General features: G+C 32.0%; 1 protein-coding gene across 12 annotated transcripts in view; it reads right to left on the minus strand.

Annotated features, from left to right (window-relative positions):
- The window catches only part of LOC143085149 (uncharacterized), a 50,298-nt gene extending 26,860 nt beyond the window's left edge, over positions 1-23,438 (minus strand). For 4 of the 12 annotated variants that reach the window (XR_012981255.1, XM_076261340.1, XM_076261344.1 and 1 more), the window contains exons 1-5: positions 23,340-23,438; positions 9,729-9,845; positions 7,981-8,081; positions 4,451-4,662; positions 3,694-3,903 (exon numbers count right to left, since the gene is read on the minus strand). Coding sequence is in view for 11 of the 12 variants with exons in the window: in XM_076261340.1 (XP_076117455.1) it covers positions 3,694-3,903; positions 4,451-4,662; positions 7,981-8,081; positions 9,729-9,746 (541 nt within the window). In the remaining variant the exon portion in view is untranslated. Of the gene's footprint in view, positions 1-3,693; positions 3,904-4,450; positions 4,663-7,980; positions 8,082-9,724; positions 9,846-11,305; positions 11,345-17,796; positions 17,896-23,339 lie in introns of those variants that run through there. The other 8 variants (XM_076261339.1, XM_076261338.1, XM_076261337.1 and 5 more) reach the window with 8 other exon arrangements.
- Between the last annotated feature and the right edge of the window lie 583 nt (positions 23,439-24,021).

Raw genomic sequence — 24,021 nt, forward strand, 5'->3', positions numbered from 1 at the left:
ACCAGCAACTCCCTATCTGTTATATAATGGGAAATCTTCTGCTTTCACAAAATTCAAGACATCAAGTGAGAGGCACTCCACGACATCAGTTTTAACATGTGGTTTAGATGAGTGTAAAGCTTGAAAGACATCTTTCCAAAAAGGATTGCTGAGTTGATTTCCAATCTCCAAAAGTTTGAAGTTTTGTAAAAAAAAAGATCTTGCACCTCCAAATTTTTTCAATATCAACTTAAGAATATTTTGCCAGTCCCCATTCAAATTTGCAAAAAATCACCTCACCCAACCGACGTTAAGGTAAAAGTTGAAAGATTGTAAATGAACCATTTTCAAACCTCCCTCCTTTATATCTGCAATCAGTGTATCACAGTTGATTTTTTCTGTTTTTCCATCCCATATAAAATTAAAGAATAATCTGTTGATTTCATTCAACATGGTATTGACATATATTAGTAGAGGGACATTATGTTTTCTGGTCTATGCATCCGTCCGTTCGTTCGTCTGTTCGTGCATCCTTCCATGCATCCTTCTGTGCATCTTTCCGTGCGTTCGTTCTTCCGTCTTCAGGTTTAAGTTTTGCCAAATTAGATTTTTTACCCAATTTCACAGTCCATTTATTATAACATGGAAAATAATAGTGCGAGTGGGGCATCCGTGTACTTGGGACACATGCTGTTTTTTATGTAAATTGTTATGATTTATATGGTACTATACTACAATTAACTGTTGTCATTTGTATATATATGTTCCAGACCATACAAGTATTTGGGCCGTATGCGTACGGTCCGGACCGTATACGTATACTCGTACGGTCCGACCATATGCGTACGGTCGGACCGTATGAGTATACGCGTACGGTCCAGCTGACCATACATGTATTGGGATCATATGGGTTAAATGTTAACAAACATTTATCAAAATTTTTATTTTTAGTTATACAAATTGTTATTATTACAATTAGATGGTCCATTGGATAAAGTGAATAAGCAAACATTAAAAATTAAAAATTTGTTTAATTTTATATCCGTGAATCCTATTTTGTTACTCTGGCCGAAGATGACACTTGCTTCCACAAGGAACGTCATATATTTTTAACATTAACATGTTTTGTTCATGCATGTTCCTTTGCATATGCATGTTTTTGTAAAGTTCCTAAATATTCTAAAACAATTGTCCTCCCACATTATGTTTACTTCCGATAACTTCAATTTCAATGAGCATACTCGGCTGTAATAAATGAATTACTGACATGCTAAGTACAGGAGATTAATAGATTAAATAAGCCTGATTTTTTACAAATAGTTTAAATAATAAGTTTTTATTTCAATAACTATTCAACTTTTTATATTAATTTGAGATATAAGTTATGTTGATCTGTTATATACATTTGTATCTAATAAACTTGACCAAATTCTTAATATTAGTCAGACCGTACGCGTACGGTCCGACCGTATGCGTATATTGAAAAAGTACGCATACGGTCCAGACCGTATGCGTATGGTCCAAATACTCATACGGTCTGGAACATATGCATATATATGTCTTGCTACATTACTAGAGTTCTATGCTAAACTTGACAACAAACATGCAATATAAGGCTGAGGAAAAAACTTTTGCATAAATTAAAGAATATGACATACATGTATTTGTCAACCAATCAACATTTATTGGGGATAACTTGTAAAGGGTCTTCAAGTCATTTATGCCTTACAAATTGAATCAAAGTCTACTGGCACTTCTTGCTATCTAATTTATCCAATTTGAATAAAGCAGGGATTTTTTTAGAAAACCTTCCTTTCATAGTATTTCTGTCATGTCTATAATCAAAGAGCTGAATCACTCAGAGGGATAAAATCACCATTTTCACTGATATTACTATTCTTTCTCATAAATCATTAAACTGCACATGCATTCCCTATTCTATTCAATCTAAACATTCTTCAAATACATTTGTGCAAGCCTATATAAATATCAATCTGTTGGGCCAACAGTTGCTTTAGAGTTCATATGACAAAAAATGTCCAATATGTGTTTAAAAATGCAGAAATTTTAATGACAATAGATTTTTAGAATTATAAATTCTACCTTGTATAAAAGCTTTTTGATAAACAGTATCTTGAATTACCATGCTTTACTTGTTTGGTACAGACAGAGAGACTATAACTTTGAGGTGCATATGCCAGAGTCCATTATCATGATTATACTTATCTATCATGTCTATATAAACCTTGAACAAATATACTGGCCAATTTTTTTTTTAAATTATCTGTGTTTTCACCTGATTGTCTATGGAAAGGTATTTTAAAGGCAATGCAATTTCATGAAATTATTGCTGTATTTTGGCCCATTCAATTCATTTTAGAAAAAAAAATAAGTTTTTCTATCTTTTCAGTTGTAAAAAATATGATTGGCAGAATTCAATTCAACCAAATATCTTAAAGGGTTCAACTTCATACTTGATTTAGCTTTCTTAAAGTACTGATGAGTCATTACATGATGTAGCCAAAATGCAATTCTACCAAAATATCAGCCTGGTATTGTTGGTAAATTAGTTTATTCTGGCATTTACTGATGTCAGTATAAAATCATTCAGTCTTTTTTCTCCAGATGCAATTACAACTGTACATTTAGGCTCATTACATTCAATAAAAGTTTGATTAAGATATACAATTCATCATTGATTATAAAAATAAGAATGAAAAACTATACAGATACTAAAATTGTCCCAATCTAGGTTGTTTTCTAAAATTTCATGAAATTGGGAAAAGTCATATTAGTAAAATAACTCCTAGGAAACCCTTAATCGTAGACTAAAAGTTAACAGCTAAATAAAAATCAACCAAGTCTAATTATTAGTTATACACAGACAAATGCAATTTTCTTCTTCTAGATTTGCTTTGGACACTATCATTTGATTGTTGCAAGGCTTATATTCCATGAAGTTTTTTAGATATATGTTCACAACTTGAACATGTTGAATAGAACAGTCTATTCACATGATAATCTAGGTTATCTTTTAATAGCTACATGCAGGTTCATTATTGATCATCTCAGCCTTATTCTTATTTATCGTAACTGGAACAATTCGCTATTAAACACATCTGATGATTATTTAAATATATATGTAAATTGTAAATGAATTTTTTTTTTTAAACATTTGATCAACAGCAAGCAACAAGTGGTATGTAGTTTATTGGTGTGGATGAATATAGAAGACCCCATTTTGTCTCTTCTTCTACTTCTTTAATAAAGTTAATATCTACATTTTTTGTTAAATGTTGCACGTTAAATAAGCAACACAAATTACCCTATCACACACAATCTTAAGAACCTGAGTTGTTTCTTAATATAAAACACAAAACAGTTGGAGCAGGAGACTTGGAAAGGAGCCAATGGTAAAAGTCTACAGATTGCTTGACAGGAATAGTATCCTCAAAAATGGCTTTGTTGTCTAAAGTGAAGTATATCAATGCCAATTTAGTATGCACAATAATGGCAATATATCACATACCTAGATTGGCTGAGTGATCTTAAATGTACATCTGTAATATCATAAAGCCAAGGGAATCAAAACTTTTTGACCAAGGAATGAGTTAAAACAATTTTTATCAGTATTATTCAAGAAATGTTTTCAATAATAAAAAAGAAGATGTGGTATGATTGTCAAGTTCATTTATCTTAACTTAAAGTATATACCTTCAGTTTTTTCTTGGCAGTAAACAGATTTTGGTTGGTTGTCCCATGTTTTGTTCTCTCCACACCTATATGCCTTAGCCCCAGGATTAACTAGAACCATACTGTCTTTAGTACACCTAGGTTTACATGTTGTATAAACACTAACATTGAGTGATGTGAATACATTGTCACAGGTCCATTCTACACGACTGATATTTGGCAGGACACATCCTGTAAAAATAAACATAGTTGTATATTTGAATGATTGAAAACGCTTACATTGTATTAAAAGTTTGAAAATACAGATGTTGATACATCAAAAACAGCTGGACTAAATTCCAAATTAAATAGATAAAATAATCCAGTAATCATGTAAGTGTCTCATATGGCAAAAATAATAATGATAAACTATACGGTTTAAAAAGCCTGTGTTGCTCACCCTTGATCATCTAACTAAGAACATTCATCAACATTGTAGACCAGAATAGAATTAATGACAAAAATCTGTGTTTTGATGATCTTGTCACATTAAATGCTGATCATTTACTATGGTCTATTTTGATCAGTATCTCTCTATCTTCTTTAGTTTCTGCTCAAACACAAAAGAGAGTAAATAAAATCCTCATTTAAGTGCAATCACTCCTACAAAGATTTACAGTCTTCATCATGACCATGAAAATGAGTTCAAGGACAATGACATATGACAGTCACAAAATAAATCTGTTAAAAAAGGCAACCTTATTACCTAAAGTCATCTTGAAACATTTTAAATGTTTACCTATAAACTCAGGTTTCAGTCCCATCTTGTGTTCACATATACAGAAAGGCCACATTCCTGTCTGTTTTACTTCGTCTTCCGTAGCATTACAAGAATCACGACTTTCATCTTCTCCTACTTGAAAGGCATCATTATATTTGTCAGAACTCACAGCTTCAATAGGACAATAACAGCATACTCTATGGATCTGTGCTGCTGTGTCAAACCAACGACTATACAATAAATCAAAGATATATATCAACCAATAGGACAATAACAGCATACTCTATGGATCTGTGCTGCTGTGTCAAACCAACGACTATACAATAAATCAAAGATATATATCAACCAATAGGACAATAACAACATACTCTATGGATCTGTGCTGCTGTGTCAAACCAACGACTATACAATAAATCAAAGATATATATCAACCAATAGGACAATAACAGCATACTCTATGGATCTGTGCTGCTGTGTCAAACCAACGACTATACAATAAATCAAAGATATATATCAACCAATAGGACAATAACAGCATACTCTATGGATCTGTGCTGCTGTGTCAAACCAACGACTACACAATAAATCAAAGATATATATCAACCAATAGGACAATAACAACATACTCTATGGATCTGTGCTGCTGTGTCAAACCAACGACTATACAATAAATCAAAGATATATATCAACCAATAGGACAATAACAACATACTCTATGGATCTGTGCTGCTGTGTCAAACCAACGACTATACAATAAATCAAAGATATATATCAACCAATAGGACAATAACAGCATACTCTATGGATCTGTGCTGCTGTGTCAAACCAACGACTATACAATAAATCAAAGATATATATCAACCAATAGGACAATAACAACATACTCTATGGATCTGTGCTGCTGTGTCAAACCAACGACTATACAATAAATCAAAGATATATATCAACCAATAGGACAATAACAACATACTCTATGGATCTGTGCTGCTGTGTCAAACCAACGACTATACAATAAATCAAAGATATATATCAACCAATAGGACAATAACAGCATACTCTATGGATCTGTGCTGCTGTGTCAAACCAACGACTATACAATAAATCAAAGATATATATCAACCAATAGGACAATAACAACATACTCTATGGATCTGTGCTGCTGTGTCAAACCAACGACTACACAATAAATCAAAGATATATATCAACCAATAGGACAATAACAACATACTCTATGGATCTGTGCTGCTGTGTCAAACCAACGACTATACAATAAATCAAAGATATATATCAACCAATAGGACAATAACAGCATACTCTATGGATCTGTGCTGCTGTGTCAAACCAACGACTATACAATAAATCAAAGATATATATCAACCAATAGGACAATAACAACATACTCTATGGATCTGTGCTGCTGTGTCAAACCAACGACTATACAATAAATCAAAGATATATATCAACCAATAGGACAATAACAGCATACTCTATGGATCTGTGCTGCTGTGTCAAACCAACGACTATACAATAAATCAAAGATATATATCAACCAATAGGACAATAACAGCATACTCTATGGATCTGTGCTGCTGTGTCAAACCAACGACTACACAATAAATCAAAGATATATATCAACCAATAGGACAATAACAACATACTCTATGTATCTGTGCTGCTGTGTCAAACCAACGACTATACAATAAATCAAAGATATATATCAACCAATAGGACAATAACAACATACTCTATGGATCTGTGCTGCTGTGTCAAACCAACGACTACACAATAAATCAAAGATATATATCAACCAATAGGACAATAACAGCATACTCTATGGATCTGTGCTGCTGTGTCAAACCAACGACTATACAATAAATCAAAGATATATATCAACCAATAGGACAATAACAACATACTCTATGGATCTGTGCTGCTGTGTCAAACCAACGACTATACAATAAATCAAAGATATATATCAACCAATAGGACAATAACAGCATACTCTATGGATCTGTGCTGCTGTGTCAAACCAACGACTACACAATAAATCAAAGATATATATCAACCAATAGGACAATAACAACATACTCTATGGATCTGTGCTGCTGTGTCAAACCAACGACTACACAATAAATCAAAGATATATATCAACCAATAGGACAATAACAACATACTCTATGGATCTGTGCTGCTGTGTCAAACCAACGACTATACAATAAATCAAAGATATATATCAACCAATAGGACAATAACAACATACTCTATGGATCTGTGCTGCTGTGTCAAACCAACGACTATACAATAAATCAAAGATATATATCAACCAATAGGACAATAACAGCATACTCTATGGATCTGTGCTGCTGTGTCAAACCAACGACTATACAATAAATCAAAGATATATATCAACCAATAGGACAATAACAGCATACTCTATGGATCTGTGCTGCTGTGTCAAACCAACGACTATACAATAAATCAAAGATATATATCAACCAATAGGACAATAACAACATACTCTATGGATCTGTGCTGCTGTGTCAAACCAACGACTACACAATAAATCAAAGATATATATCAACCAATAGGACAATAACAACATACTCTATGGATCTGTGCTGCTGTGTCAAACCAACGACTATACAATAAATCAAAGATATATATCAACCAATAGGACAATAACAGCATACTCTATGGATCTGTGCTGCTGTGTCAAACCAACGACTATACAATAAATCAAAGATATATATCAACCAATAGGACAATAACAGCATACTCTATGGATCTGGGCTGCTGTGTCAAACCAACGACTACACAATAAATCAAAGATATATATCAACCAATAGGACAATAACAGCATACTCTATGGATCTGTGCTGCTGTGTCAAACCAACGACTATACAATAAATCAAAGAGATCTGATAAACATACAAAAACATTTAATAACTGTGCTTTTCTGAATGAGAAAGACAACTGTTACACTGCAATTAGCCTGTGTAATTACTTGTTTTATCTTTCACAAAACTTGCAACTAACTGCTATATGAAGCCTCAACTATGAATAGATATTTTAACCACACTTTATTGTTAACTGTTTAAACAATTTTGAAATCTTGTCTTCTTTTTATGTTTACTGTAAAGATTTAAGATGCATTTTCTACTTGTTATAGCTCTAACAGTCTGGTATTATTAACATGTTATCTGTACATTTGTGCTCACAGCCTGTGAAGAGAGTCTGTTGTGTATTGCAGACCCTGTCAACTTTCACAATATATGGTGAATTTCCCTTATGAGATGTGTTGATCTGAATATTGATTAAATAAATTGAACAAATCAAATTACAGGCTTTCAAATGAGATAAAAGGATATCTTAAAGCACATGTTAACTCATTTAAATAATATAGTAGTAGAGTAAAAACACTAATATGACACAACAAGAAGAGCACTTTAAAAGTCCTCTAGCTCTTAAAAGCCCACATGGAAATTTTAAAGGTTGGCAGGTATAATATTGAATAAGTACATGCTCAATAAGTTAAAAAAGAAACTTACTATTTCCCTGTTTCACCATTCACCAAATTGTAATCAGCTGATGAAAGGGAGATAATCCAAAGAAATATAATGACTATGGAATAAACTGAAGTGGTTGTGAACTGAAAGAGAATAATATAAATACTTTAAAATCAAGAAGAAGTTTTTTAAATTGGCTTAATGTTTCACTGTGAACAGTTACTTGATTATGTTATGCAGCACAGTTAGTCTAAGGCAGTAAGATTGTATGAACAATCCAATAACATCAAAATTCATGTTACATTGCTATTTTGAATATATTTATAAAATAAACATTTGATGCATAGATACAAAATAATCCTGCTTTGTTACCTAGACTGGCACACTATGCCAGATTATCAAAGTGTTAGTTCAAAGGTAAAAGTAGCGAAGAAGACAAGTCACCCCGGTGGATACATTATTTTGACTTCTATTAGGGAATATGACTAATAATACCTCTAAATATTGTTTGTGTAGGGGAGGAGCAGGAAATGTTAAAGTATCTGGTTTGACCTGCAGGCTTGAAATCAACCCACAACCTTGCCCAACCATGACAACTGGCACAAGACCAATGAGATGGTCAACCATTGCTAAAAGTAACTTGATTGTTGTAACACATTGTGATAGAACTTAAGTTTTATGCCAAATAATATAGTATGTGTGGTTCTAGTTACATCTGTAAAAAGTCAGGGTAGGTAGGTAGGTAGGGATTTCATTTATTTTATGTTTTTTTTTTTTACATTGAGTCTATTCCAGCAACATTCTGACTTCAACAATGCTGAATGAAAAATTACAAAACAATCTTTAGGATAGGCTATTATTAAAACTAAAAAATAGGGTAGGTAGGGTAACTGGAACCACACATATATCTTTTTATTTGGCCTTAGCCGAAATCCCCAGTCAACAGTTGGAAAGGCAAAATCACTAAAATATGTACTTTTTTAAAGTCTCATTTAGAGAGTGGAACAATAATAGAATATTTATTCATTAAGATTAAAGTTTTTCTTCTGAGGGGGTGGGATAAGGCTAAGCTTGGATGGTAGTTAATGGATTAATAATTCATCATTTGAAATTATCAATATGTAAATCAGGATATAAAATACTTCCTGAACCAAAAGTTTTGGTCAGGTGGGAGTTTGTTTTTTACCTTAAGTTTTAGTTTCAAATATTCCTGTTTTCGATTCATATAACAAAGTAAATTAAGTACATTTGATTGCATGTTAGTAACTAATGCATGAATGAAGCTATACATACAAACAATGATAAACTAAACATGTGATTTCTAATGATTGTATAAATGAATATATATTGTTAACTGCTAAATATTAGGCATCAGATATAATGAAATGATATTGAAAATCACACACAATTTTTGAGGAGACAGTAATTGTTACAAGGAATTAATAGATTAGTTCCAGTCATATGAAAATAAAACAAGAATGTGTCCTCAGTACACGAATGCCCCACACTACTATCATTTTCTATGTTCAGTGGACCGTGAAATTGGGGTAAAATCTCTAATTTGGCATTAAAATTAGAAAGATCATATCATAGGGAACATGTGTACCAAGTTTGAAGTCGATTGGACTTCAACTTCATCAAAAACTACCTCGACCAAAAACTTTAACCTGAAGCGGGACAGACGGACGAACGAACGGACGGACGAACGGACGCACAGACCAGAAAACATAATGCCCCTCTACTATCGTAGGTGGGGCATAAAAAGATAATAATTTTAAATATATACTTGCATAGTCTAGTATTACCATTATCCTACATCTTTTCTTGGAAGACTTATAAACATATCACATACCAAACTTTCATCATGTTAATGTCTGCACCATATTCATGATATGTATACACAAATTCTGAAAAAACATATTAAATTTGTCATTTGAAATAAAAGGCCATTTCAAAACAAGGAAAAATTTAAACAATCTATGAAAAGTTTGTAAACATTTAATGACAGGTGGAAATTTATCTGGACTGTTAAAAAAATGTTTTGTTCAACATATCAAAGTACAAATATGAATTTTATGAAAAATGATCTTCAATTTTTAATAGTTGGTGACTGTTTTACGACAAAACTGTTAATAAATGTTATTTACCATATAAATGAGGAAGATTAGTAAGTTTACAATGAATAGTTAATTCCCCACAAATTGTTCATTCTAATTGTTTCTCTGAAAAAGATAGTAATCATGGCACCTACATACCTACATGCATGTGAATTCCAAGTATATGTTTCTAACCTATACATAGTTTATGTACAACAATGCAAAGTATTACTCATGTTGATTACAAATGTACTACACATACATGACATAGTCATATAGTTATCAGTTTCAATAAAGCTCATTAAATACAATTTTTCTTCTGGTTTATTTTACCATGTTTACATGCTGATCTCAGATTTCTTAATTTTTATATCATTCAATATATTAAGAATTGAACTAAAATTATAGTACATGTACATGTATCATAATAATATCAAGTATTGCTTTTTGGTCTATTTTGAAACCGTTTTCATTATGTCGTTCAATATACACAAATTCTAGATAATATATCTTTGATAAGTAATTTATATAAATATTACAATCCATCAAAAGAAAATATAACAAATGGACATCATTATTAAAAAAAATTACAAACCAAGATGATTTCATTGCAAAAAATCTTCCCATAGCCAAACATGCAGTCCTTAAATTAAAACCACATAAAAAACTAAAGATTCCTCATATAAAGCAACTTCACTGGGCTGATTTAGTGCCTGAGCCCCCCTTTTTATGGAAAAATTTTGAGATTGCTTAATTACATAGGGAATCACTGAAGCATGACTGGAACTGGTCCTTTCTTAGTAAGTCAGTGGGTCCCTTTATGAAAATATCTGGATCCGCCAATGATTTAGAATGAAATTTATATAATAGAAACTGAATGTCACAACCACTGGACATTCCCTAGAATAACTTCCTGTGAATCCTCTCATAACATTATAGCATATAGGAAAATCATTAAAATAGCAATATTATTTCTACATGTATATCAATATCTATATCTATCAGAGAGCTCACATTCATCACACACATTTTTGTGGTCCTGAATTGTTTGCCCTTGGAAATCCCTTAGTTATTCAGGTGAAAGAGAAAATTAAAGATTTACATCTCTAAAACCCACAATACCTTGTGATAATTCAGGGAAACTGTGATCAATATACATGAACATTCCATATTTCTTTTACTTTCATCATGTTAATATTAATGACCTATTTGTGCTCAGTGGAATTTGTATCAAAACCATCTGAACAGGTTTCAGAGTCAACCCTCCTTACCTTTAACATGGGCATGATGGGAAGAGTTTATTATGTCCCAGCTTTTACCTTCTACACTGTTCCTTTTCCTTATAAAAATTTAAATGTATGACTTGTTTAAATGTATTCATAACCATTTGTAAACCGTAATGTATACATAGTAAACAATTATTATAATTTAAAACGGGGAAAAATAGATTTTTAAAACTTCCTTTTATCAGAAATGACATTGGTCGATGTTTTATATGAATAAAATAATTTCCTCTTCTTAACACACTGTAATAGGCTAAGGAAGTCAAAAACACAATTTACTAAACAAAAATTTGTTGTTATTGTAATTTACCAATTTCATCTGAAATCTGATTAAAATTCCCTTAAAGTTTGAAACAGTTTCAGATAACTGGAACAAATAAAACTTATTTCAGAAATTTAATTGAGATGTTTTGGGGAAATTTGTAGATCATTACATGTACTTTTGCTTTTGGTTTTTAAAAATATATCTAAAGTATTATATTGATTTACATACATATCTGCCAATTGTGTCCAGTCTTCACGATGAACTATTAAATCTACAGGCCCGGAGCTCAATTTTCATTTTTTTTCAGTTAGATTCTGTTGGCCTGTAGATATGATTTTTACAGGCTCGAGAGCAATTTTACTAGCCTGGGCTGCTGGGCTGCCACTCAGTGTGAAGACTGTGTGTCTGTATAAATATATATAATATTGATTTTGAATTCTGTTGAAAAGTTCTTAAATCTAATACCCAGTATTATCAGTAAATTGAATTTTCCCTTTTCTTCTTGGAAATTGTCATATATTCAAACATAATTGGTTCCAGTGAGTACATTGTGCTGAATTGTTAAAGTCATTTAATGTTGAATTTCACATAATTTTTTAAAATGTAAATACATTTGTGAAAGTTATCTTTAGAGCTTCTCAATCAATTTCAGAAAACTTGGTGAGTAATGATCTTCAAGCACGAATTCAAAACTGATAAAGAAAACATCATACGAAAACAAGTTTCAACACACGTGTCAAAACGTAATAGACTCCTCCACCACAGGCACTTGTTTCTATATATATATCCATTGGAAGACCAACTATCAACGTACTCGTAAATGTACGTTGATAGTGGGTCTTCCAATGGATAGAAACAAGTGCCTGTGTCCTCCACTGGAAAAACGAGAATATCGGGTTAATCTGGTGTCATGCATTCCTGTTTTTTTATCCAAATGGACGATATTTTTTTATATTATCTATGAAACAAGAAAATTCTAAATGATTTGTTGATATGCAGAACTTTTACTCGGTGCCTTCCACCTGTCCACATTTGGACAAGTCTATTTCTATGAGATTATGCATCTTACGGACTGATGACAAATAAGGGAAACGAACTTATTGTGTAATTGGTTTTAAACACCAATTTTTGTTCCGAAAAATTATTTGCGCAAACAACATTTCAAGCCAAGGTCAGTTATAATTGATTTGTCTATTTTTAGAAACGTAAACTGGAAGTTTTATTTTTCACAACAGAAAGTGTTATCAATTTTGTTAGTGATTATAATGCATTTCATTTCATAAAAAGAAGATTTTAATTATTTTTCAGGGATAATGTATTTGCTAGGGTCGGTGGAAATAAAAAAGCATGAAAATCAATTTTATTTTTATTCTGGAAATCGGCAAAATCGGATCGGCGGATCCGTAAACCAACAAATTAAAAAATCCTGGCCTAAACATGTACTTAGATTTTTGATCATGGGCCCAGTTTTCAAGTTGGTCCAAATTTTGGACCCAGATTTGGACCAACTTGAAAACTGGGCCCATAATCATGTTTAGATTCAGCATATCAAAGAACCCCAAGAATTCAATTTTTGTTAAAATCAAGCTAAGTTTAATTTTGGACCCTTTGGACTTAAATGTAGACCAATTTGAAAACAGGACCAAAAATCAAGAATCTGAATACACGGTTAGATTCAAGTGAACTTACCCAGATTTTGCCACTAGTTACATAATAATTGATTACATAAATGATTGCATAATAAAAATATTGCAACCTTTTAAGGGAGCTACCATTTGATTTTTATGGGGGGGCTAGGATGAAAAATTTTGTCCTGCATTTTTTTTTAGTTGTAATCTCTGTCCTGCCTTTTTATTTTTCACTCTATTCGGTCCTGCCTTTTTTATATTAGTTTATCCTGACTTTTTTTACCTAAATTGTCATCCTGCCTTTTTTTTTTTGCAAAGTGTCTCATCCTGCCTTTTTTTTTTACTCAAAACTCCTGTCCTGCCTATTTTTTTCAAATTTCATCCTAGCCCCCCCCCCCCCCCCCCCCCCCATAAAAATCAAATGGTAGCTCCCTAAAAGATTAATCTTTTTTCTATCTATATATACCTCTTTTATTATTTTCTATGCATTCAGGCCTCGACAATAACCTTGTCCGATTGTCCGGTACCAGAGGGAAAAAAGGTCGGACAAGTAAAAGCTGTATCAAGCTTGTCCGCCGGGACAAGTTCAATCATTTTGCAGAAAATAAATTTTAATAATCCAACTTTAATGAACAAAGTAATTATAAACAAAAAAAAAACCAAGAAAACAAATATTAATTTTATATGTGTCTGTATTCTGTTTATTCAAATGCAAAACCGTTTAATTTCTTCTTCTTTTCCTACTTGCAATCGATAATCAGTCAGAGCTCAGACATAAACAAGTCCATTTCTGTTTTTGACCTTAATAAGTCGAAACATGTATTTATTATAAAAATGTAGTTTCAATTTTAGACTTATTTAAGTCAGAAAATGACAGACTTGTTTAGGTCTATTTATGTTGGTTAAAAAACTTAATGTTACTTTGTGGCAAAACTACACCACCTATGACAGCAGAAACCTGTATGAGAGTTCACAAGGACTTGAGCTATCTATATTTAATTATCTAATTGAACATCCTTACTAAACACAGATGTTTTACCTCATTAAGTGTGATGCCAGGTGGTTGCATTGTAAGGTTAATTAACATTATCTCCGATTTTTTAGACTCTCATTCATATTTTTCTTTAGAAGACAAAGCATTGGCTTTCAATGTGGTCATTATTTGATTTAGATGCATGACCTCCTTATAAGTATGCATGGGTCTTGAAGTTAACCAATTTTGATCACTCATCGACTTGTAGGAGTCGATATTTGCAACTTTTTGATTCTGGTCAATTATTTCTTGTTTTACAATATTTGACTTATTCAAGTCGTATTTTGTCTTACATTAAAGGGAGACAAATCCTAAAACTTACAAATTTAGACCTCTATGAGTCAAAAGCAGATTCAGACCTATTTATGTCTGAGCTCTGACTGATAATGTTTAACTGGTTCTTTGTCAGGTACATTTTAAAAGGTAAAAGGTATACTAAAAAAGTGTTCTCGGAAACCAGTCTAACTGATCCGAATCAATAATGCGCTTTGTAGATAAGGTAATCTTACAGGACAGTTCGTCACCTTGACAGGTTTAGCTCCACGTTTAATAGACAGTTTGGCACCGTAGGAGACATATTTAGTGGACATGATTGATAGACAGTTTGTCAAGGCAGGAGACATTTCGGGACCAAAACAAATCAGTACCTCATTTTGCTACCTTATTCTGTTCCTTATAATACATACCATACCAGTAATTTTTTTCACATTTTTTTTTTATTTACCATAAAATTCACAAAATTATATTTGATAATAGGTAGAAAAAAACAATACTTGCAATATATTGACCTATAGTTGTAAATTTCTGTGTCATTTGGTCTCTTGCTGTGAGTTGTCTCATTGACAATCAGACCTTATCTTCTTTTTATTGATTGTATTGGAATACACTTTTTTCAACTTAGAAAAATATAGGATACAAATGTCAAATGAGTGAACAGGCCTATCAGATGGTGCCTCATGTGCAAAGTCTGATGAGACTAGCATTGATGCAAACTAGAACCTAAGTCCTGTGACATGACTAGATTCAGTTGTACTTGACTCATATTTTTGAAAAGTATTTAAAAAGAAAAACATCAAATTCTGTTCTATTGTTTAAATTCGTTTTGTTCCTTTAATCAACTTAAGGATGTACTTAGGTGAGGTTTTGGAATTTGTGTCAAATGTTCGGACGCCTTGGTGTTTTTCCATACAATACAATGTAAAATATTTTGCCCATTAACACCCATTTATTTTTTCATACAAGACTTAATAGCTCATGAAAGGTCATTTACCAAAATTTTAGACGATTCTTAATTTTCTTTCTTTTGTTTTGAGACCTAATAATACCAATGCAAACATAAGGTAAAAGTCAGAGTCAGCCTTTTCCCGCCATATTTTAAATCTCAAATATCTCGAAAAGGAGGTCCATGACATATCAATATTTTTAACTTATTTTTATACTTAGTTGATGCTCTACCAGCTTATAGTATCAATTTGAACTTCTTAATTTATTAATTTTCACCTAACCTCACCTAAGTACATCCTTAAGACAATGTAAGATGTAAAAAGGTTATTTTTAGTAAAAAAAAACAAATTTGGACAAGTAACAATTTCATTCGGACAAGTAAGTTTAGGTATGCACTTGTCCTACTGGACAAGTTGAAAAAAAAGTTATTGTAGAGGCCTGGCATTCATAAGAAAGTTACAGCATTTTAAAGGTTAGTGATTGGAAGTAAAAAAATCTTTGTATTGTGCTACCTTAACTGAAAAACATTGAAAAATAGGGTAGAAATAAGGTTTTGATTTTTGATACAAATGAAAGATAACAATGTAAATTACCTGGAAAACATTGAAAAATTTGTATCAAAAATCAAAACCTTAGTTCTACCCATTTTTTCAATGTTTTTCAGGTAATATAAACATGATAAATAGAGGTTAGTTTCAATCTAAGTAATAGTATCCCAAATTTATATAGGTTCTCATAAGAAACATTGGAGAGTATCCCTGAGAATTTAAATGCCCTCATTGCATACATTACTGAATGCCATCTATGTTCAGAAAAATTGTATTTTGCTGACATGATGATGTGACAAGAAGGAAACAATTCAAGGTCACATTTAAAAGAATGTATGTTTCCTCTCCCCCAAGTCTACCCTTTGTAAACAGACAAGGCAGGCAGGTTCTTTTATTTTTTATTTTATTTTGTTTTAACTGGTAACTGATAACTCCAGAGAGTTCGGGCAAGACATCCGGTAATATCAGAACCAAAACAGAATGGAATTGAATAATTTTGACAATAAAAAATTATCTGATTCTTCATGGAAAATAATTATTGACCCAGTGGCTTATTTTGGTTAGGGGGATGGGAAACAATCTTATTTTTAATTTTGGCCCAATCTAAGACAACAAAGAGGCAATCAGTCCATATATTTTTACAACACACAGACAGATTATCAAATGTTAAAGTAATGAAAAAGAGAGACATGGATTATCAAATGGTTATATAAATGCCAAACAAATTACTAAGTGTATTACAAAAGATGGGGACTTACATCATGCACATAGCTTAAAGAAGCAGGCTCTAGAAATTGAGGCAATGGCTTCAGCTGGCTCCTTAACAAAAATGTGTACTAGTTAAGTGAAAATGATTGTCACACTTAACTCAAATAGTTAACATTTTGTACATTGACAAATATAAAACATCTGTCGTCACACTTAAGGACTGGCTTGAGGGTACAAAAAATTCAGCAAAAATTGAAACATTTTTTATTTCATTACAAATTTAATTACACTATTAAGATGAGTTTTTTTTAAAAATGTTTATCTCATTGAAAAAGCTCCAAATTATCTCCCTTTGGTGAAAAAAATGCCAATTTTTGGCATTAAAATTGAAATAACTTTTTTAACTCATCGTTGACCTATATTTTTTATTATTTTTTTCAAATAAACTGTACTTAAACTAAACAATTGTAAAATTTAAGCATTTTCTGTAATTTAGTTCTATTTTTATTTCCATATTACCCTTTTCTCTCCTATAAGTTCAACAGAACAAAAGGACCTTAACAAAAATGCATTCTTCTTTCAAAGGCAGATTGTGAGCTTAATTGAACAGTGACCCAAAATTTTTATTTTGTTTACTATAAGTATAGGATAAAGTTTATCTAAATAGGAAAAAATAGTGAAATCCTATATTTAGAAAATAGATTGGTTTATTATACCCAGGAGCCCCCTTAAGCTTAGCCACAAGTCAAACGGCATTGGCTTGTAAAATTGCTTTCAGGCTTGTAAATTCTTCTCTACAAGCCAACAGAATCCCACTAAAAAATTTCAAAAAATTGAGCTTCTGGCTTGTGGACTCAAAAGTCAAGCATGAAGCTGAAAGATTTATAGGGCCAACTACAAAATGAACTAAGTTGAAGAGCATTACGGACCAAAAATAGTAAAAAGAATTGGCCAAATGAAACGTATTAAAGTAATATATCTTATCAAAACTTAAGCAATAACCATAGAAAATTTGCACCTTATAGTTATTTTCATTATCAAGTTGCAAAATGTTTAGGAAATGTGGCTCTTACTTTAATCTATTCAATGAATAAAAATCCAGATCAAAATACACATGTGCAATATCTGAATATCATTTACATTTGGAGAGATTAAATCCTATTGACACAAATGGTTGAACTCCTCAGTGTAGACAGAACAAGCTATTGTTATTATACAGACATGGACAGGGAGAATGCAGGGATTCATAAAAAAATCATACCACATTTAGCATACGTATATTATCATGATTATATGAATGATATCTGATTTTAGAAACAGTCCTGCATTGTACTTGTTATTTACACACAGGATATCCAGTCAAGTATTTACCGAGAAGAGAAGAGTTATCTTCCTGTAGTTCAAGTATCTTTAAGGGGCTCATTACTCAGTGTTACTAGAAAAAAAAGTGAAATTATGCTGAAACAATGTTTCAAACATCTACAAAGCAAACCTTGTAAACATTGTTTATGATTATGGGTAGACTTGATACTTCATTTTATTTAAAATTTCAACTTTTTTTAGACAACCAGATGCTCCACAGGGCACAGCTTTATACGACAGCAGAGGTCGAACCCTGAACAGTTGGGGCAAGTATCGACACAATATTCAAGCTTGATATACATGTAGCTCTGAATTTGGATTGTGATTAAATAGTTGACACAACATAGGTTATGACACAGAATGAATATGGTCTAAGAACTTAAACACTTAAAAATTTTAAATTGGACTTTTACCTATTATGGTCCAATATCCAAAATCTAAATACATGGTTAGATTCAGCATATCAAAGAACCCCAAGAATTCAATTTTTGATGAAATCAAATAATGTTCAATTTTTGACCCTTTAGACCTCAATGTGAACCAATTTGATAACTGGGCCCAAATATTAAAAAACTAAATACATGGTTAGATTCAGCATATTGAAGAACCCCATATTTTCCATTTTTGTTGAAATCAAACCAAGTTTAATTTTGAACCCTGATTTGGACCATCTTGAAAACTGGGTCCATAATCAAAAATCTAAGTACATGTTTAGATTCAGCATATCAAAGAACCACAAGAATAAGGTTTTGTAAAAATCAAACTAAGTTAATTTTGGACCCTTTGGACCTTAATGTAGACCAATTTGAAAACAGGACCAAAAATTAAGAATCTAAATACACGGTTGGCATATCAAAGAACCCCAATAAATCATTTTTTTATGAAATCAAACAAAGTTTAATTTTGAACCCTTTTGGCCCCGAATTCCTAAACTGTTAGACCAAAACTCCAAAATCAATCACAACCTTCCTTTTTTGGTCATAAACCTTGTGTTCAAATTTCATAGATTTCTGTTTACATATGTACTTATACTAAAGTTATTGTGCAAAAACCAAGAGAAATTATTATTTGGGCCCATTTTTTGGCCCCTAATTCCTAAACTGTTGGGACCAAAACTCCCAAAATCAATCCCAACCTTCCTTTTGTGGTCATAAACCTTGTGTTAAAATTTCATAGACTTCTATTTACTCATACTTAAGTTATTGTGCAAAAACAAACAAAAAATGCTTATTTGGGCCCTATTTTGCCCTTATTCCTAAACTGTTGGGACCAAAACTCCCAAAATCAATCCCAACCTTCCTTTGTGGTCATAGACCTTATTTTAAAATTTCATAGATTTCTGTTTACATTGTACTCTACTAAAGTTATTGTGCGAAAACCAAGAAAAATGCTTATTTGGGCCCTAATGTGGCCCCTAATTCCTAAACAGTTGGGACCAAAACACCCAAAACCAATCCCAACCTTCCTTTTATGGTCATAAACCTTGTGTTTAAATTTCATAGATTTCTATTTACTTATACTAAAGTTATAGTGCAAAAACCAAATGTCTTAGGACGACGACGACACCAACGTCATACCAATATATATACATGTACGACCAAAAAAATTTCATTTTTTGCGGTCGTATAAAAATCTTAAAAATAATAGTTGCTGTCATCATAGTAATGTTAATATGCCTTACTATATAATATACAGTCAACTCAAAGTTATAAAAATAACAAAATACCTGAAGATATCACATTAGACAAGTCAACTAATGAAAAGTCAGTTTTCTGATTTGCTAGCAGTTAATGAAAGCCAGCTCAAATGCCTAACATCCCAATATATTCCCAAGCCATCGTACACTCCAATATAGCTTCAGTGGCTGTATCTCAGTGTGACATGATTTAACATCATATCAAAAGAAATCATGACCTTGTTCGATGGACAGAAGAAACCTGTACAAATTTTCAATACAGAAAAAACATTTGCTATAATTTTAGTGATGATCATTTACTCGATTAGTAAAGAATCAACAAATCATAGATTATAAATAAATCACAAGAAATCAACAGCTGGATTAAACAGCCTAAATTTCGTGATAAACTTGGAGATAAACACATTATGAGGGGGAGGACAGGGGTAAGGGAGACAGGGAGAAAGGGGGTAGGAGAAAGGAGAGGAAGGCTGGGAGAAAGGAGAAAAAGTTGGAGAAAGGAGAAAAAATAAAATATCTCTCCTTTTAAAAAATGATCTAATATTTCAAGAAAAAATATCTCAAAAGGAGATGTTTTATTCTAATGGGAGAAAGGAGAACGGGGGTAGGAGAAAGGAGAAGAGGGGTGGGAGAAGGGAGAAGGGTACCCCCTGTCCTCCCCCTCCATTATATACATGCAAAGTTCAGCAAGGCACTTGTATAATAGTTGTGTATTTCTTCGAAGGTCTTCAAATCATTGAACAGTTTTGAACTTTTTTCCATTCACAATGAAAATGACAACCTACAAAGTACTATATATACGTTATTCTGAAGTCATCATGATAAATGAAAACAGTATTTCAAATTGGTTGACTTTTTTTATAAAAACTTAAATAACAGACATAATAAATATGTTCTGTAATTAATGACTCCTTTTCAAATATTTGAAATTCGCTGCTGGTGAAACGTACTATGAATTGAAAATAGCGAGAATAAAAGTCAGAGACCACAACATATAAAAATAATCATTGATAATGTCCATGAATGTTGTTAGCCGACCGTGCAAGGGCTGTATAGCAAGTCAAGGTCGTAAAAAACTTCCATTCGTTGTTGATTGATGCATATTTTGTTTTGTTTGGTACCAGAGTCAATGAAACTCTGTGCATTTAAAGTTCTTCTCGTAAGGGAAAATGTCAACACACAACATTGTTTCAATTTTAAACATAACAGTTATCAATGAGTGGTTGAATTGTAGGATTTAATAGTGTCCCCCATGAAAAAATGTCCACTGGACACATTTTCATAGTAAATATTGTCCATGGTGTCCATGGACAATATTTACTTATTTAAATGTGTCCTGGACACAATTTCCTATGAAAATATGTCCTCAGGTATGAAAAAGTGTCCATGAACATGGACATGATTCACAACCATAATATTGTCCAAGGGGACATTTTTTCACAGGACATTGTGTCCGCTAGGGCATTTTTTGATATGATTAAAGTATTAAATGATATTCATTGCCTTGTTATTACTGGACGCATTTTAACTTTTAATTGCGACCTTTAATTAATTGTTACTTCGACATAGAGTTGTCTCATTGGCACCCATATCATCCTTCATGTCTATATCTTTTAATATAATATATACATGTATAATTCAAACTCAAATACATGTTAGTAACAGATGCTGTCAGTGTTATTTTCCTTGGGTGACACAAGGATTTGTATAGTGATACAAATCCTTGGGGGACACATTTTTTTAACATTCACTACAAAAATGTATTCCGTAGATTGACCATTTTTCATAAATGTTGCTGTAAAATGCCGTCCATTTAGGAGACAATATTTCATGGCAATGGACATTATTATTTATTTTCAATTGCCTTCTTCTCGGACATAATAAATATAGTAAAGATCTTCAGATTAAAACTTCCTTCTTATTGTTATTCTTTCATTGTCATTTAACCATTTGCTGGAAATTTCTTAGAACTTAAATTTCTCTAGATTCACTTCCATCCATTATTTGTTTGTTTACATTTGTATATTCATTTACGATGTCAAAAAAAAAAAAAAAAAAAAAAAAAAAAGAATTCCGACCTACCGACCCTATTTTTCAAAATGATGTTACCGGAAACACATATCTTTTTTTTTTAGGCCTCAATCCTTCACATTTTAATTAAAATTCAAGTATAATAAAACTTTTTAATGACCTTTGTATTACTTCCCTTGAAGGACACAATTTAATAGCAACTATTATGAAAATTTGTCCAGTGGGTGGACACTATTTCATATCATTTGCAGTAAAAATCTGTCCATTTGAGGGACACTATTCCATGGCAATGGACATTATTAAATACCATAATTCTATGAAAAACTGTCCTCATGGACACTTTTTTACAGGACACTATTATGTCTTACAAATGCTCAGAAGGGATTATCAAATTAATTTTTTTAATCGCTGTTGTCCATAATTTGATTTCCCTTATCTTATTTATAAGCACCATTTCAAATCTATTTTCTTTAAAGTTTAAATTCATTTCAGGGCCAATCTTTCTGTTTTCTTAAAACCTCACCAAGACCCTCATATTCTAGAAACTATTCTCACACAAAATTAAATAATTTACCTGATTCAATGCAGACATATATTCTAAATATATTCATAAAAAAATTATGTCTCTGTTCAATGGTAAAATGATTTGATTGGGAAGACTGGTGAGTTGGATCATCATATATTCTACTGGTTTTGCTTGGAATGGGGTTAAGACAAAATAAAGCTGTTGTCGATTTTCTTTTTACTCTGACAAATGTCTGACAAAATTGAATTACAGAAAACTACTGTTTAAGGATTTTCCATGTAGAGGAGTGAAATGTCCCCATAACTCTTGAATCATTCGTAAAGGGTATGAATCATTTTAAAAAGGGGGGTTCCTAACCCAGGACAAAGGGGGGTTCCAATTACATGTCCCCATTCAAATGCATTGATCTTCCAAAAAAAGGAGGGTATTGGAACACCCCCCCCCCCCCTGGATCCGCACCAGATTTGATTACATGCCTATAAAATTTTATAGATTTTGACACAACCACAGGAGCTTGTTTAGTGGGTGAGACCAGGTTTAACCTCAGGTTTTACTGTCAATGGCGATCGCTATCCTATATAGATTACCTTGGTATTTTATATAGGATAGCAATCCCCATTGACAAGGTATTTTATATAGGATAGCAATCGCCATTGACAGTAAACCTCCTCAGTCCTCTGACCCACTAAACAAGCCCCTGTGACACAACATGGGCAAGTATTGTGCAATTCAGTGAATATAAATCTTAGTGGGTTGGGGGTAGAATAGATAATTCATTTTCATCTTTTGTTTGTCATGTTGTAACTTTCATATATTCCTACCAAACCAGAATGTTCATTAAATACGCCCTCAACTCATCTAATACCATAACCCCCCTTTTTTCCCTAGAAAAAACGTCAAAATCAAATATTTATGGCATAATCAAATGACATAGATGTAATAAACTGTTTAAAATATGCCATGATAATTAATTAGTTAGTAAATGTGGTAAAACTACTTACAAGGACTTGAAGAAAGTAAAACAAATGAAGTATGTCATATGCATAAAAAAGGTACACTTTAAATTACTATTACTGTTACTGTTATAGGTTATTTCCTCCTCTGTAGGTGCACTCCTAAGTCGTAGTCCTATAACATCCTTATTCAATTTTTAACGTTTTTATACTGATATTTTCATTTTTTATTTTTTTTGAATGCGAGTGGCACATTGATAGTAAAAAAATATTATCAGAACAGTAAATAGAAATAGTAAATAATGCCCCCGATATCTTATGTTATAGGACTATCCTAAGTCGATACGTAAATTTAAATCTATAATCTAAAATATATTTACGTGAATAAAAAAAACTTGAATTTTATACTATTTCAATTCAAACAAATGTGGACACAGATCAGTGCGGATTTTATGTTTGACGTCACAGTGTTTTCTAACAAAAACATTTTTTTAGGTTTTTTTTCCATAGTGTCATTTATATGTCCTTAGTGTCACATATGGTTATTTTTTTTATAAATTTCCTATTTACAAACTTTGAATTTTGAGAAAATAGAACATAGCTATACAATCAAAATCAGACCCGAGTTTTACAGATACGATAGGCGGATCCATGGGGTGGGTGGGATTTGGGGTCTTTCACGGGAAAAATTTGGTTGATTATAAAGAGAATCACTGAAGCATGACTGGAG

Source organism: Mytilus galloprovincialis, chromosome 8 (genome assembly GCF_965363235.1).
Source record: "Mytilus galloprovincialis chromosome 8, xbMytGall1.hap1.1, whole genome shotgun sequence".
Taxonomy (NCBI): domain Eukaryota; kingdom Metazoa; phylum Mollusca; class Bivalvia; order Mytilida; family Mytilidae; genus Mytilus; species Mytilus galloprovincialis.